The sequence below is a fragment of the Gavia stellata genome, chromosome 5 (assembly GCF_030936135.1).
Source record: "Gavia stellata isolate bGavSte3 chromosome 5, bGavSte3.hap2, whole genome shotgun sequence".
Classification (NCBI taxonomy): Eukaryota; Metazoa; Chordata; class Aves; order Gaviiformes; family Gaviidae; genus Gavia; species Gavia stellata.
The window spans coordinates 28,708,243-28,722,602 of NC_082598.1; the positions used below are offsets into that span (position 1 = coordinate 28,708,243).

The 14,360-nt window shown below is 37.0% G+C and overlaps 1 protein-coding gene across 1 annotated transcript in view; it reads right to left on the reverse strand.

Annotated features, from left to right (window-relative positions):
• Window positions 1–1,986: 1,986 nt before the first annotated feature.
• The window catches only part of GABRG1 (gamma-aminobutyric acid type A receptor subunit gamma1), a 46,881-nt gene continuing 34,507 nt past the window's right edge, over window positions 1,987–14,360 (reverse strand). Inside the window, exons 6-10 of the mRNA XM_059817921.1 lie at window positions 12,013–12,095; window positions 10,596–10,733; window positions 10,316–10,468; window positions 7,037–7,248; window positions 1,987–2,265 (exon numbers count right to left, since the gene is read on the reverse strand). Of these exons, the coding sequence (XP_059673904.1) occupies window positions 1,987–2,265; window positions 7,037–7,248; window positions 10,316–10,468; window positions 10,596–10,733; window positions 12,013–12,095 (865 nt within the window). The remainder of the gene's footprint in view (window positions 2,266–7,036; window positions 7,249–10,315; window positions 10,469–10,595; window positions 10,734–12,012; window positions 12,096–14,360) is intronic.

The following is a 14,360-nucleotide window of genomic DNA, read 5'->3' on the forward strand; positions in this document are numbered from 1 at the left end:
CAGCCAACCTCAACAGCAGGCTTTTAGGTTCTCTCAACCACTTTCATATTTCATCAGCTAAATGCTGAAATAAAGTTTGCATTAAAATGGGATCTTCTCTGTCACACTTTCGTCCACAATCACTGCACATAGTCTTCTGTTTTCTATTAAACTTCGGGGCTGAACACTGCAGTAACATTTCATCTGCAATGTGTATTGCATATCAGATCTTATTATGTCTGGTACCAGCTAGAATATAAAAATACATTAATCTTCTCTGAGAAATTCAGAGGAAAGAGCACATTCAACAGAAATATTGGGGGGGGGGGAGGGTCCTTCATGTATCATTTTCTATTATTAACCATTAATCATGTCTTTATCTCCAGTACTGAACATCCTTACCTACAGCCAAATGCTAATCCCATTAATCCTCTTTAAAGATCTGTAAGGTCTTCTGTGTAATTCTGACTTTTACTTAATGCATATCTTAATTTTACAGTGATTTTTGCAAGCTCACTGGAGACCAGTTTCTTTCTGAGAAAGGAGGAAAGACTGCACTTTTCCATAATGAAGACAATGGATTGATGCTAAATGCTGCCAGCCAGCAATAGTCAACACAGAGAGTTCAGTCCAGAAAGGCTACTACTGAAGAATTGCTACCAAAGTGAATAGAAGCTCTGACCACAGAAAGGCTGGAGAACTGGTCCTATTATTTTTGGGGGGATACATCCCATCTTGGAGAAGAATCTGCAATGCATAAGGTTTATTTTTACTCCCCCCCTCACCCCCCTCCCAGTAACAGGATTTTTCCATTAGAAACAAACAAATATCAAGGAGGTAATTACGCAGCAATCCATAACACAGGTTCAGTAAATTCATAGCATCTGGCTTTGGCTCAGTGAATAGCATATGAAGTAACAAGCAAAATCTACAAAACTATACTGTTTGCAAAGTGGAGCGGGTCACACACTACACTCTTAGGGCTGAAGATTTAACACAGTGGCTTTGAATACAATGACTATAGCACTGTTACAGGTTTTCCAAACTCTGATGATACAAATTCTACTGAATGTAGAGTTACGACTTTTTCTCTGGCCCTGAGTATGAATCAGACAAAGGCGGGGGGAATGGGGAGGATGTGAAGAGCATTATGCTTAATGACCAGAATCTCAGTCAGCCAACATCAGTCTGGTTTCCATGAAATGAGCAATAAGCAAGCAATGGCAGCTGGGTAGGAATTTTTGAAAGTTGTAGCCATCTTGGAGAATTTTGAGGAACTCACAACAGTGATGTAATGGCAGATGGAGCACAGATATAAATGTAGTCTAAGGTTGAAAGCCAAAACCTTGTATCAATGGTCAGGATAAGACAAGCTCAGAATTACACTTGGGGTTTTTGTGATATATCCGTTTCTTGCTGCTCTAATCTCTGCATTCTGTATAAATCTGAATGTGATTAATTATGACTTAATCACTCTTTTTAACATACTGCAGAGAACAAATGGCTGGTTGAAAAATAGAAATGTTCCATTTCAACTTTTTTAAATCAGGGGTTAATAAAATCATCACCTTATGGATGAAATGGATGAGAATAACTAATCCCATTTTATTAAGGCTTTCTTTGTAAAGGTGTAAGAGATGTTATAAAATTCATCTGCATTATCATTTAGGATTAAAATTGAAAGCTTATGTAGAACTGTCCAGTTAAATAACACAGCCTCTTTATTCTGCATTTTGTTAGAGGTGGTCAAAAATATGTGTGTGTTCAGGCAAGTTAAATCTTAGGGATATTTATTTTTAAATTTTCTCTTCAAAATACCGGTATCAGTTCTATAGCTGATCACAAGAGGGAGACTACATCACCATATTCCTCTCATTGTTTCAAATTTTTGAAGCATCCAAACAATTTGAGTCATTTTGGACCAGCTCTAATCTTCAACTGCTCACTGAAAAGTGTTAACGACTGTTCAGTTAGCATTTTCTTCTGAGTTTGTCAAACCTCTGAAATTTATAGATAAAGATAGCCAATCCAGTAAACAAGATTGAACAATGCAAAGGCAGTTGGAAAGAAGATTCGAGAATAGGAGTCAATTTTTGCAATACGGATGTGTATCCTTCCTTCTCTCCAAGATCCTGTGCGGCAGTCTTCAAAACAACAGAAGAAGCTAGCACAGTCTTTCCCTTCTAGGCACTCATATCCATAATCATCATCACGTTCAGGGAGATGATTAATGTTATTAATTGGAATTAGTGTTGATCCAGGTCGAACAGCAATTGCAGGTGGTTTCTTAAGAAAAACAAAAAAGAAAAACACAGTTTTGCAGGCTTTTTTATCCTCACATTAAATAATTCCATAGGCTTTCCATAGCAAAGGGCACTATAAGCACATTCAGTACAATATACAGGAATTTTAATATTAAAGAAAACAGTTTGGGGAAATTTGCAAATTATGAACTACTTTATGTAATTAGTTCATGTAGGCAAAAGATCATGAATGATTTTCATCTGCCACAGTGAAAACTGGGTGTGCTGGGATTTGGGAATAGTGGATAATTAGTTAACAGATAGGGTTAGCTGATCCCATCTACACAACATAAGCGAACATTTTGAAGTCAGTCACAGCTTGACAACTGGGTCACAAGCAAGTCCACAAGCAGGCTATAAGCATTACTACCATGGGAATGATGCTTCTCCCATCATTTGGAGTCTTTAGAATGAGACTGGATGTGTTTCTGGAAGCTACATTTTCACCAAAAAAAAAAAGCTAATGGGATTAGTACAGCATCACTGGTGAAATTTAAGAGACTGAGACACACAGGCCAGGGTATGTCATCTAACCCTCTCATGTTAAATCCCTAAACAATATACCCCACCTTTAGAAACCAAGACATAAGACTCCTTAGGACATGGCCATTCAATTCAGTGAAACTGATTAATTCAGCTCTTAATTCTTACTATTACTTTCCATGGGCATAACTCAATCCTCTTGCAATCTGATAAAAACTCAACATAATAGATGTTAATGTTCATAAATAATTTTCATAGGAAAAAATTGTGTGCCTTATTGCCTAGTATGTATACTGTTTGCCATTCTCTTTCTTGCCTTTTCACCTTCCCTTTACTTGCACTACTACAGCCCATCTTTCCCTCTGCTATTATTTGGTTTTCATGCAGTTCTTCACTCTTCCTCCGTGTTTTCCTGAATATTTCAAAAGACATCCTCTTTCTCTTTTTTCTCTTTCTAAATCTCATAGCCTTTTTGCACTACTCCATAATCCTCTTTCTTTCAACTCCCCCGACCTTTGGCATCTCTTCTAAAATCTTCAGACTGAAGATAGGGGTTACATAAATATAACTCGTACATTGCCCTCTCTCTTTTCTACCATCTCCATATTATGTCATGCAAGGAATAAACACAGCAGAAAAGGATGCAGTCAGAAGAACTAACTGGGTATTGAAGTGTAGAGAAGAACCTCTCTTAAACATTTATACATGATAGACAATGAAAAATAGTAAAAAATATGAAAAGCAGGAAACCACATCATTTAGATTCTTGTTATGTTTTAGAGTCCTGTTGTCCCACTTCCAGGAAATTACTTTGGCCAGTACACAGATCTCTATACATTGTTAAGGAGGCTGCTGGGACATTTTACCCAGTGTCCGAAGAAGTGATGTTAAAGCAGTGCAGTATCCACCACGTTTTCCAATAGCTTTATTTAATAAGTGTCTTTACCAGAGGAAGTTTCACACAGAATGCTGTTTCAACACTTTTTAGACATGATGACCTAGGGAGCCAATTATCATCCTAAAGGACCTCATTATTCAGTTCAGTTATGATAAAATACTGACAACACTAACAAACAGCAGTTACATGCTTCTACCCTAATTTGAGGCATTACAAACAGGGCTTATTTTTATAAAACACAGAAAGTAAGTTCAAATTTTTTTTTTAACTTACAAAATAATTATTTTGTTGAAGATATATAGGGAAAGATGCTTATTTCTGATTCATGCCTACTCTGGGTTTACAAGACTTTTCTGTCTATTGGTTCTGCCAATGTAAGATTCATGGCATGATTTGTTTCTACTAGTGGGGTAAAACAGGAATCCCCAACTCAGAAACACCGTGCGAGGAGGGAAAAATAACAGTACTGCTTTTCACTGCTCATGTCACCAGCACAGACTGAAGCTGGCTACTGAATTACAAGTTTGAAGAGGTTGCCTGAGAGAGGCAGAAAGACAGTGCCATCTTATAGGCCTACCTACCTACAGGGAATACATAAAATACGTGTAAGAAAGAGACAACATGAAGGAAAAGGGGGAAAAAAGACCAACGCTTCACAAGAAAATGACCGTATATCAATTGGCAGAGACTTAAAAAAACAACAAACATGTAGATACAGTAGTTCACACTGATTGTTCATGTACCTGCCTAATGATGTTGTAGATAAAACTCCGTGTATAGTGAGAAGCAGCTATAATACACTCTGATAGGATCAAAACCACATTATTCTGCAGTAACACTAATACATGTACAAAAGAAAGCCATCGTTTGTGGATATCATAGCACAGGCGATGCATTCACTTCAGGTAAAATGATGATCAGAACAAGATCCACAACTAATTAAGTTTAATCTTTCCTGCCCAAACTCATTATCCTTACTAATGTGGATTTACATAAGCCAATTCATACTACCGTTCTTGAATAATGCCAGCACATATTTTGTAAGATAAAACTGCTGTAATCGTTTGTAAAATCTCACCATTTTTTCACAAGATCATTTATTGCATCTTCTTGGCATCAGTTCATGGAATAATAAGCTTTTATTGCATTTTGCAATAGAAATAGAAGACTTATGCAAGGCAAGTTTTCCAAGGAAAAAGCACCTGTAAATGATAACTTTTCAGAAGGAATTAAACTGACTATTTTAATTAAATTGGTTTTGAGTTACATATCCATAACTACAAGAGAAAAAGAATGAATAGAAGTATTTGACAAAGATAAAGGGGGAAAAATAATATATGGATTTGTAATTGTACGACTTCCCATTAATTAATCAGATGGCTTCTTTAATTGTTCTATTTGGAACAAGAAATTTTATAGCTTTTTATAAAATGTCACCAAAACCACCCCTATCAAATTAGAATCCTTGCATCTAAGTATACTAAATTTAGTCCCCCCTTTTTTTAGAGTAATCTCTTATCTAGTATAACGAGCTGAAACATGTTTAAAGAATTCTGTGTGAAAAGATGGTTGTTTTTCAACTACTTAGAAATAAAAAGCATGCTTTAAGAACACAGTAAAACACAGCTGAACAATGTTTTGAGTATTATATTGCTAATTTCAATCTTAGTCCAAACTCTAGCTATTTATTCAGTAAGTGTCATAATTTCTATCTTACCATCGTTCTACATTTTGAATTGTCATATGCACTGAAAATCTCAAAGCATTTGGCAGATTATTGCACAAATGGCTGATGTATGAACAGATTCTGGAAAGTCTTGTTACTCCATTCAATAGAGTATACTTGCAAACCACTTCAATGGCTTTTGATCTGCCAGCAGCAGAGATCTTTCATATCCCCCTGGTTTGAATAAGCAATATTTCCTCCCCTCTTCCTTTTTCCCTTGTTGTGCATGCTGAGAGCAGACCTATTTCAGCTCCCTGTTCCTTAAGTGTTGTTGAGACACCGTTGCAACCACCACCTGAAACTAAATCTGCTATGCTAACACTGGGAAGACCCACAAATTCTGCAGCCTCTGTTATCTTTTACCCTCATTGCTCAGCTGTGGCCCTTGCCAAAGCCTGTTTTCCATCCTTTCCATTGTGCCCACATTTGCTTCTACCCCTAACAGGAAGCAGGTTTGAGGTTTCCATTTTCCAGTTCTCTCAGCTGTGCTGGATTCCCTGAGAATCACAATGATGTCCGACCAAGGCAGCACAGGGCAGTATTAATCCTTCACCACTAGCCTTGTCCTAAACACACAGCTGATCCACTCGGACCAGCTCACCATATGAAACATAAGGGCTCTCATTTCCCTGGTATTAAGCAATAGCAGCCCCACAGTGCCCCCATAAGACAGTCTCCAAGAGCAGCGCTGCTCAAAATGGGTGCGCCAGTGCTTTCTGACACTAGTCACAGAATTCATATGGTTCATAACAGGATTTCTGCATTTCCATATCTGGGCTTCTGTAATTTCACTTCAATTTCTGTTTGATCTTACACAGGTGGTATTCACCCTTCACGCAGAAAAGACAACTGATGTTATGATTATGCAATGCTCCAGCTTCCTTTGATGAAATGATCTGGAAGGGGGCTTTGTAACATTGTCCTTCCTCTTATTCTTTCTAAAAGATGACTACAATCAAGCCTCAGATATTAAGACTAGTGTTCAACTAAATAAGCTATTTAATGCCTTTACCTCAATGTTTTATTAGTTTAAAGATTAGCTTTAAGTATTTGTACTGGCTTCCAACGGTAGAGTCTTTGGAAGTTCCAGTATTCTTACTACACGAACAGAAAGCCTCTTAAAATTGAGTAGTACTTGTTCCTGGGATATGTGGGCATTCACACCATACAAACATCAACTTGTAAAAGCAGAAGGTTAATTTTACCAGAAGGAAACGTGGAAGTAAATGAAAAAAAAGAGTTAAAGTAGAATTTCTGAAGTGGAAGGGAGTCAGAATACTGACCAATAATAAGCACTTTTTCCTTTGCAAAGTTAGCGAGGTAAGACCCAAGTTAGGTGATGCAGACCCAAACAAATCTTCACCAGAGGCTTGGGCATGGCATGGAAGCATGGAATATTATATTAAACCACTCTCTAGCTTAGGCTCATGTGTTCCCATTCCGTGAGTGGAATGATCTAAACCTTTTGTTCATTAGTAGTATTTACAGAAAATTACTACAAGCTCCCAACTGTAAAAAAAGATAAAATAAATATTAGTGTTAATTATCTTTGAACATTAGCCCTTCTACTTAAGAATAAGTCTCACAAAATCAACACTACAATAAACAGCATTCTGTATTTTTTTCTTCATGTTTGGCTAAACTTACTGATGGCTTAGATTTTGCCTTCTTTTCTTTTCCTTTGTCCCCTTTTCTGTTGCTGGTAAAGTAATGCAAGGTGCCATATTCCATCAAGGCAGCAAACACAAAAATGAAGCAAACCGAAACAAAAAGGTCCATTGCTGTCACATAGGAAACCTTTGGGAGTGACTTCCTAGCAATTGTACTCAATGTTGTCATTGTCAGTACCGTTGTAATGCCTGTTTGAGAAAGAAAGAAAAAAAGACAGGAAGAGTGAAGTGTGTAAGTAATCCAATCATATTGTCACAAAAAAATACTCAAATTAGCCCTTAATTCATTCACGAGGCATACAAGAACTGAGCCACAGAAGGGTTCACCGCTGATCACACCCACACACATCGGTGCTATTGCAAGAAGCCATCCCTATGGATCCAGTGGCCATTGTGGGATCATACAGAAGGCAGCACATTTCACCTTCAGTTTAAGTCCCTCCCATTTTCAACACACACTGAATAAACAATGGCACTGAGAAAGTTTATGTAATTTTATAAATCTGCTATAGAATGCACACATAAAACAAATACATTAGACAAACAGGTACAAATAAGCACACAAATTTTACAAACACAAAAAAGTCCTTTGGCCCTTGAAAGATTAAAATGTATAAAAGGACGCATTCAGAAAAAAAAGTGTGTTATTTATCATTGATTTCAAACTTTCAGAAAACATTTGAAAAAGGAATAATGTTTTCAATTGTTTGCTTCTGACATGTAGCAGGTCAAACCAGATGACCTTCATGGCCTTTCTGGTCTCATTCTAAGTTACTAGGTATTATTTCAAGACTGTGTCTTAAGTAATAGAAAATGTTTCCCTTGATTCACTTACATACATGTTAATTAAGAGAACAAGCTGGTCTTAATAGCGATGTGTTCAGAATCTCAACTATACCACCCTTCACTGCTTTAACATTTAGAAGGTGTTAACACTTTCTTCTTGTATTTGATGCTTTAGGGAGATGCAAAGTCTTTTTCTTAGTAGTCCAAAATTAAGATGTGACCTTTCCTTTGGAGAGCAATACTTGAACACACAAATAATTTGTTATTTACATGCACAGGTTTATTGCAAAAAATGTGTTACATCAGTCTAAGGCTGTCTGTGGCTTTTAAATCGAAGCATGGAATCAGGGGTCGCTATGGACTAATCCTGCAGCAGGAAACCAGTGGTGATTTTGCAACAGATCTCCCAATGAAATTACATGCCTAAAAGGGCAAACAGATAACCACAGTTTTTCAAAAGTGCTTCACTCCCACTAGATGCTTTTGAAAATCAATTAGGCATTTCTCTGCATAATTAAATATCTAAATACCTTTAATCATCTCAAACCTTTTGCTTTGGGAAACCGCAGTTTGCCAGGATCTTTCAACATATACGCAAGAAAAAGGCCCAAGCTTTTTCAGTGTACCAGACCCCAGCACAGCCTCTGGATGGGAAGTGATGCCCACCATTCCCCTTACTGACTTCTGTTCAGAGAGGACAAAGGAAGACATCGACTTTCCCAGTACTCTCCACTATGTGAAAGGCATACAGGGGGCTGACACAGGGAGCAACCCTTCCACAGCATCACAACTGCTTGCCATGATGCACCTTGCTAAGTTTTGGCTTTCTTGTATTAATTTCTCAGTCTTTTTCTATAAAATTTTGTCTATTCAACTGGTATTCTCTTTCTTCTTCACCAGAACATCTGCATGTGAGAAAAGTCATCCTACAATCTGTCAAACAATGGCTTCTGCATGTTCACACAAAAGGAGCTCAGCGTTAACTGCAGGGAGCTGTAAATATGATATTGCAAACATTTGTAGTAAATTTCAAGTAGATGAAAGTTAGTACTGCTGAAGTGGGATAATGAAAACTCCAGCTTAACCATGAGATCAAAGGCATAGAAAAAGTACTCTGTAGAAAGAACAAACTGGATGCAGAACTAGCAGGATACCAATATGAGTTTTTCCTGTTACAGCTAGTGTCTTTCCAGACTGTATCCACAATGATGTCCAATGATTAGTCAGTGAAAGAAATTTTATAATCAATTTCTAACTATCAAGACATAGTGTGATATATTCAAGATTTTAGGCTCTATTCACTCAACTTTGCAGTATTTTCAAATAGCAAAAAGTTAAGATCCAAGACTTGGATTTGCTTCCCTTATCTTTTCATCAGGCTACTGAGCCATGCTCATTTTTGCTTACTTTCTTTCTTGACTCATTAATCTTGCAGGCTTGACTGCACAATGGTCCAGTTTCAGTGGGAAAGGCAGGAAATCAAATCCTGGTCTCACCTTTCTGATAGGAAGCGCTCCTATAACGTGGGAATGGTGTGTTCACAATCCTATAAGCTGATGAGGAAAATTAACTCTCATCTCTCCCTTGTTAAGATACACTCTCAGCTCTCGATCTTTCCCTCAAAATAGGTCATACTGCCATCACTGGTTTTATTAAAAACGTCTGTCACTGCTAAGCTCGAAGTTGCTAGTGTGCATCCTGTACACTCCACACACCCCTGTCTATCTTGCTTTATGTGGGGACTATGGTGCTTCTCCAAGGCAGTGTATGAATCCTAAACAGTCAAATGTAGGAGACTGACACCATGCTAAACAGGTCAGCCAAGATGACACTAACACAGAGTTATCTCTGTAGCAGAACTTGCAACACACTTCAGTACTGTCTGTAGTAAAAGCAGGACAGTGAGTCAGATTTTGTGAGTTATATGCTTAACTGCTTGAAGTGCAACTTTGGTTGCAAATTTTTTGTCCTATCCTGGGCTTAACAGAACAACTGAATCATTTCTATTATTAAAAAACAACACCACCACCACCTCCAAAAAACCAACAAAAAAAACCAAACCAGAAAAAAACCCAGATCTTCACAGTTTTCACCTGTGTAGTAATGACAATCTTTATTCCATGATGCTAAGTGAAGATTAATCATACTTGTCAGACTAAGGATTGCCATATTGTCATCCCTGGAGATGTCAAAAAGAACATAAAGGAGAAAAAATGTATTTATGTGAGCAACAGCAGATCCACAAGGCTTGGATCAGGATTTCCAGATTTCCATTCTCAACACTCACTCCTCAAGACCTGCTGTGCAACCACAGCAGGATCCTCCTACTCTTAATCTTGCAGTTCAAGAGAAAAGGTGACCAATGGCCACAATCTGAAGGGGAATAAACTGTGGTTAATTCACTCCCTGCTGCAGATTTGTATTTCTGAGGAGTACCAGACCTTTCAAGACTGAAAAAAGATGTTCTTACCCAGAGAAGTCCTTGCAGGAACTGCATCTTTATTGATCCAAAATGACACCCATGACAGCACAACTGTGAGTATACAAGGAATGTATGTTTGAATAGTAAAATATCCCATACGTCTGCTGAGATCAAAGAAGATTGTCATAATAATATAATCACCTATAAATTAAAAAAAAGAAAAAATACTTACACAACATCATTGAAAATGGTTTTCAGTTGTATCTTCATCTGTTATTCTTGTTCTACATAGATATTACATGAAACAAAATTTAACACTTTGCCTTACCAGACAATGTGTGAGAAATTTCAGTTGTATTTCGTAACCCTACAAATGCAAACTGATACAATCTCCAGTATTTTGGATCTGCCACTTCAACAGAGGTTTTCTTCCATTTGTATTCAATTTCATTTCTGGGATATCCATCTAGAATAAAACAGACCAAATCAAGCGTTCAGCCACAGTATATACCAAAGCATGTTTTGTGATCTCTGAAGTTGTTTATAAACTAAACCAGGGCTATACATAAAGTGAATCAGAGAGAAAGCCAATCTATAGTCCACCTGATACACTTAAAATTTAACCACAAAATACCTAGCCTCAGTTTTAAGCCTAGCTAAATGTATGATCAATCAAAAACTATGTAAAAACAAATGTTTAGGAAATATCTACACAAAATTCTGGAACTCAGATATGAAAAACTGGCTCAGAATCATCACTATGAATTAATACACAAATCTAATATACATTATCATTAAAAGACCACAAAGATCTTAAAAGGACAGACACTTACTAGTACATAATTTGATAAAATCCCCATTGATGTTTATTGAAAATTTCTTTGTCTATTATTCCCAGAATGGATTTTTGTGGCCTGGTCCACTGTCCAGTACTTCAACTTCAAGGAAGTGCAACCCTCTTGATTTTCACGTGCCTCACATGTTGCCCCACATTATCTTGCAGAAAGGCAGAAATGAAATTAAGTGTGGCACAACTATTTAATCAATGAAGCTACCAAAGCCCATTTAGCTGGAAGCGCTCAAGAAGGAAGTACTAAATGAAAACATTAATTTAAAAAGAAGCACTGATGTTTGATTTCACTGCCTATTAGGTTTCACATTTAGGAATAAGTCGTTTAGCTGTGTTCAGGTGGTTTGGGTTTCTTTTGCCAGTAATAGCACAATTCCCTTAGGAACTTTTTTTTTTTAAAAATATAGTTTGTATTAAAGAAATGAAGCCTGAAAGTTGTGTTTCTTGCTCACATAAATAAGTCCCACTGAAAGGAGAAGGACTTCTTATACTGATTAAGCATTTACAGTCACAGGGTGAAGAAGACAGATCTTATTTTTCCTTTTAAGCGTACCACATAGAATTAATTCCAAGCTGGCAAGTCTGGCAGGCGTAGGAAATAAAGTTCTTCCAGGGCAATAGATTTCCATTAACTGGAATGGGCATTGTATCAGACTCCTAAGCAATACGATTATTTTTAAAGTTGCAATTAAATTAAATGCATGTAATTCAACTCATTCATTACGGCATTTAATAATGCATTAAAAATTGCAATAAATATAATAAAAATATAAACAGGTCAATTCTTTCCTTCACTACAAGGCTTTAAAAAGTAAACATTTCCTCTCTTGCTGCCAGAATTTAAGGAAATTTAAAGCCTGAATGTAAAGAAAAAAACAATTATTTTACCACCTACAGCTTGAAAATTCCAGTGGGCAGGAGTGTTCATCCATAGGAAAGTTATGAAGCTGAAGATAACATTCAGCATTAATTGTCAGCCTAATTAAAAAAGGAGGGAAAAAAAATAAGAAAAAAGATTATATTCAAGCATCCAGACACTTTAGACTAGATAGTAAAGAACATGCACAGAAATAAATTTTGCCAATTAATGGATGTTACTGATAGCCAACTGTGTATCTGCAAAAAACATCCAGCATCACCGCCAAAGAACAAAAACTCTCATCATATGCAACCTGAGGACCTGCATTGTTTCAGTTGGCATTTTGAGCCATTTCAAAAATTTCGATTGATTTAGGGGGATCTCTCAGCTCTCTGCCAGATATAGGGGATAAAAGGAAGGGACTGAAGGCACGGCAAGGAAGGGAGTTTATGATAGCAAATAAAGGAAGCTTCTGAAGAACACATTTGTCAAGTCAAATTGTATTTGGCATCATTGTATCTGGTGGCTATGTACATGAGACAGAAAGTGGGGACGCTCTTGGGTTTGCTTTATACTCATGGAAGCAGCTCTAGTGAAGGCAGTAGCATGGATAGGAAAGAGCAGGCTTGATATTTCTAATCATTTAAAGTCGAAGGCATTCAGGAAGCTAATATACATTTTAGAAGTAGTTTAGGACTCATAATGGTATCAACTGAATCACTTGCTGCTTTTGAAAATACTATCACAGATTTCCAAACACCTTCCAAGCAACCAATGCAAAAGTCAATTCTGCTAACTTTCACTAGGAAGCTAGAGTAAGAGGCTAGACTCCAAACTGCCTTCTTTGCATATAAAATAGCTCCTCCTTTGTTGATAACACAGCGAAGAAAGTCAGAATGTCTTCTAAAATCAACTTTGAAAATTAACGTAATGCTTACATACTGGACTGTATGTGATACTTACATACTAGACAAAAAGGGTTGGGGAAAGGAAGATTCTGCCACCCTCTGCCAGAAAGCCCTGTAAGCCTGTAGCTCTTCTACACAAGACTAGGACTAGGACCTTTCTAGAAATCTGTCCTGACCAAGAGAGAGGTTTATAAGGGAAAGTGTATTTCTTGCCATATACTGGGGGGAAAAAAAAGAGAAAACCACCCCCACATTTCCAAGTAAAACACTTGCATCCCTCTGAAGATGCTTTACAATATGCCAACTATAGTATATGTATTTATTGCCTTTGTTTTCCATTTTCAACCTTTGGAAAGTCAAACACTTAAAGAAAAAGAAGAAAAACCAGAGTTTTATTAAAAGCAACACAACTAGATCTGGAATCACTGATGGGTGCAATGGACAGACCAAGACTGCCCTCAGAGGAGGCTCAGTAAGTCTGACTAACAGAATCACGTCTGCTCCCTCAAGTACCAACGGGGGAAGAGTGGTGGTACAGGGGAGACCATGAACCTGGAGCACTGTCAGATCCTATTATTGTTCCTTCAATAACCAACATATGAACCTCTCAGCGTTATTCCACCTTAGGCCATATTCAGGCCATATTCACACCTATACAGATGTTTGCGCGTTGCAGTGCTGGGTGAATACCTGTTCTGCTGTTTTATTACTAGCTCATTGCACTTCATAGCTCATACTCTAGCACAATAATTCTAACCTATTGAGAGTTCACATGGGTTTTTTTGGTTGTGTTTGCGTTTTTCTTTGTTTTACTTAGACCCTGTTTAAAATTAATTGTACATTGAAACTGAATGGACAATGGAAGGGTAAAGTCCAAGTATGATTCTAGAATTGCTAGCTACAAAAAGAAAAAGAAAAATTAGCAAGTTAACAGAAGAGGCTCTCTAGAGATTTTTATAAACACTAGCATAATAAACTGTTTAAAAAGTGCTCTTCAGAGGTATTTGTATGCTCTCAAATGAAACATATTAAGAAAAAATTCAGTGAACAGAATCCTTTTAAAACATTCTAATTCTTCTTACTTCTGATACAGAAGACTTTTATAAACTGTTCATACAACACAACTAGCCTGCATATGAAAACAGCATAAATGACTGAGGAGAAAGTAATTAAAAGGTGCTGCTTTTTGTTTTAAATAAATAAATAAATAAACTCTTAAGAGCAGAATCAGATTTATGGCATCCTCTGCATTGACTGCTTCTCCATCAGCTCCTAATTTATTGCAAGTTTTTTTCTTAAAAAATAAGACTGAGAGATGACCCTAAAATGCTTTCTGTAGACTACAGCCTTTCAAGAACTGTTTGATAAGTGACTCAAAGATCAGTACTAGTACTAGTAGTACTACTACTACTAAGTATTGGTAGTACTAAGTATTACTAAGCTTACCATCAGCCTAGATGGTAAGCTTAAAACCAG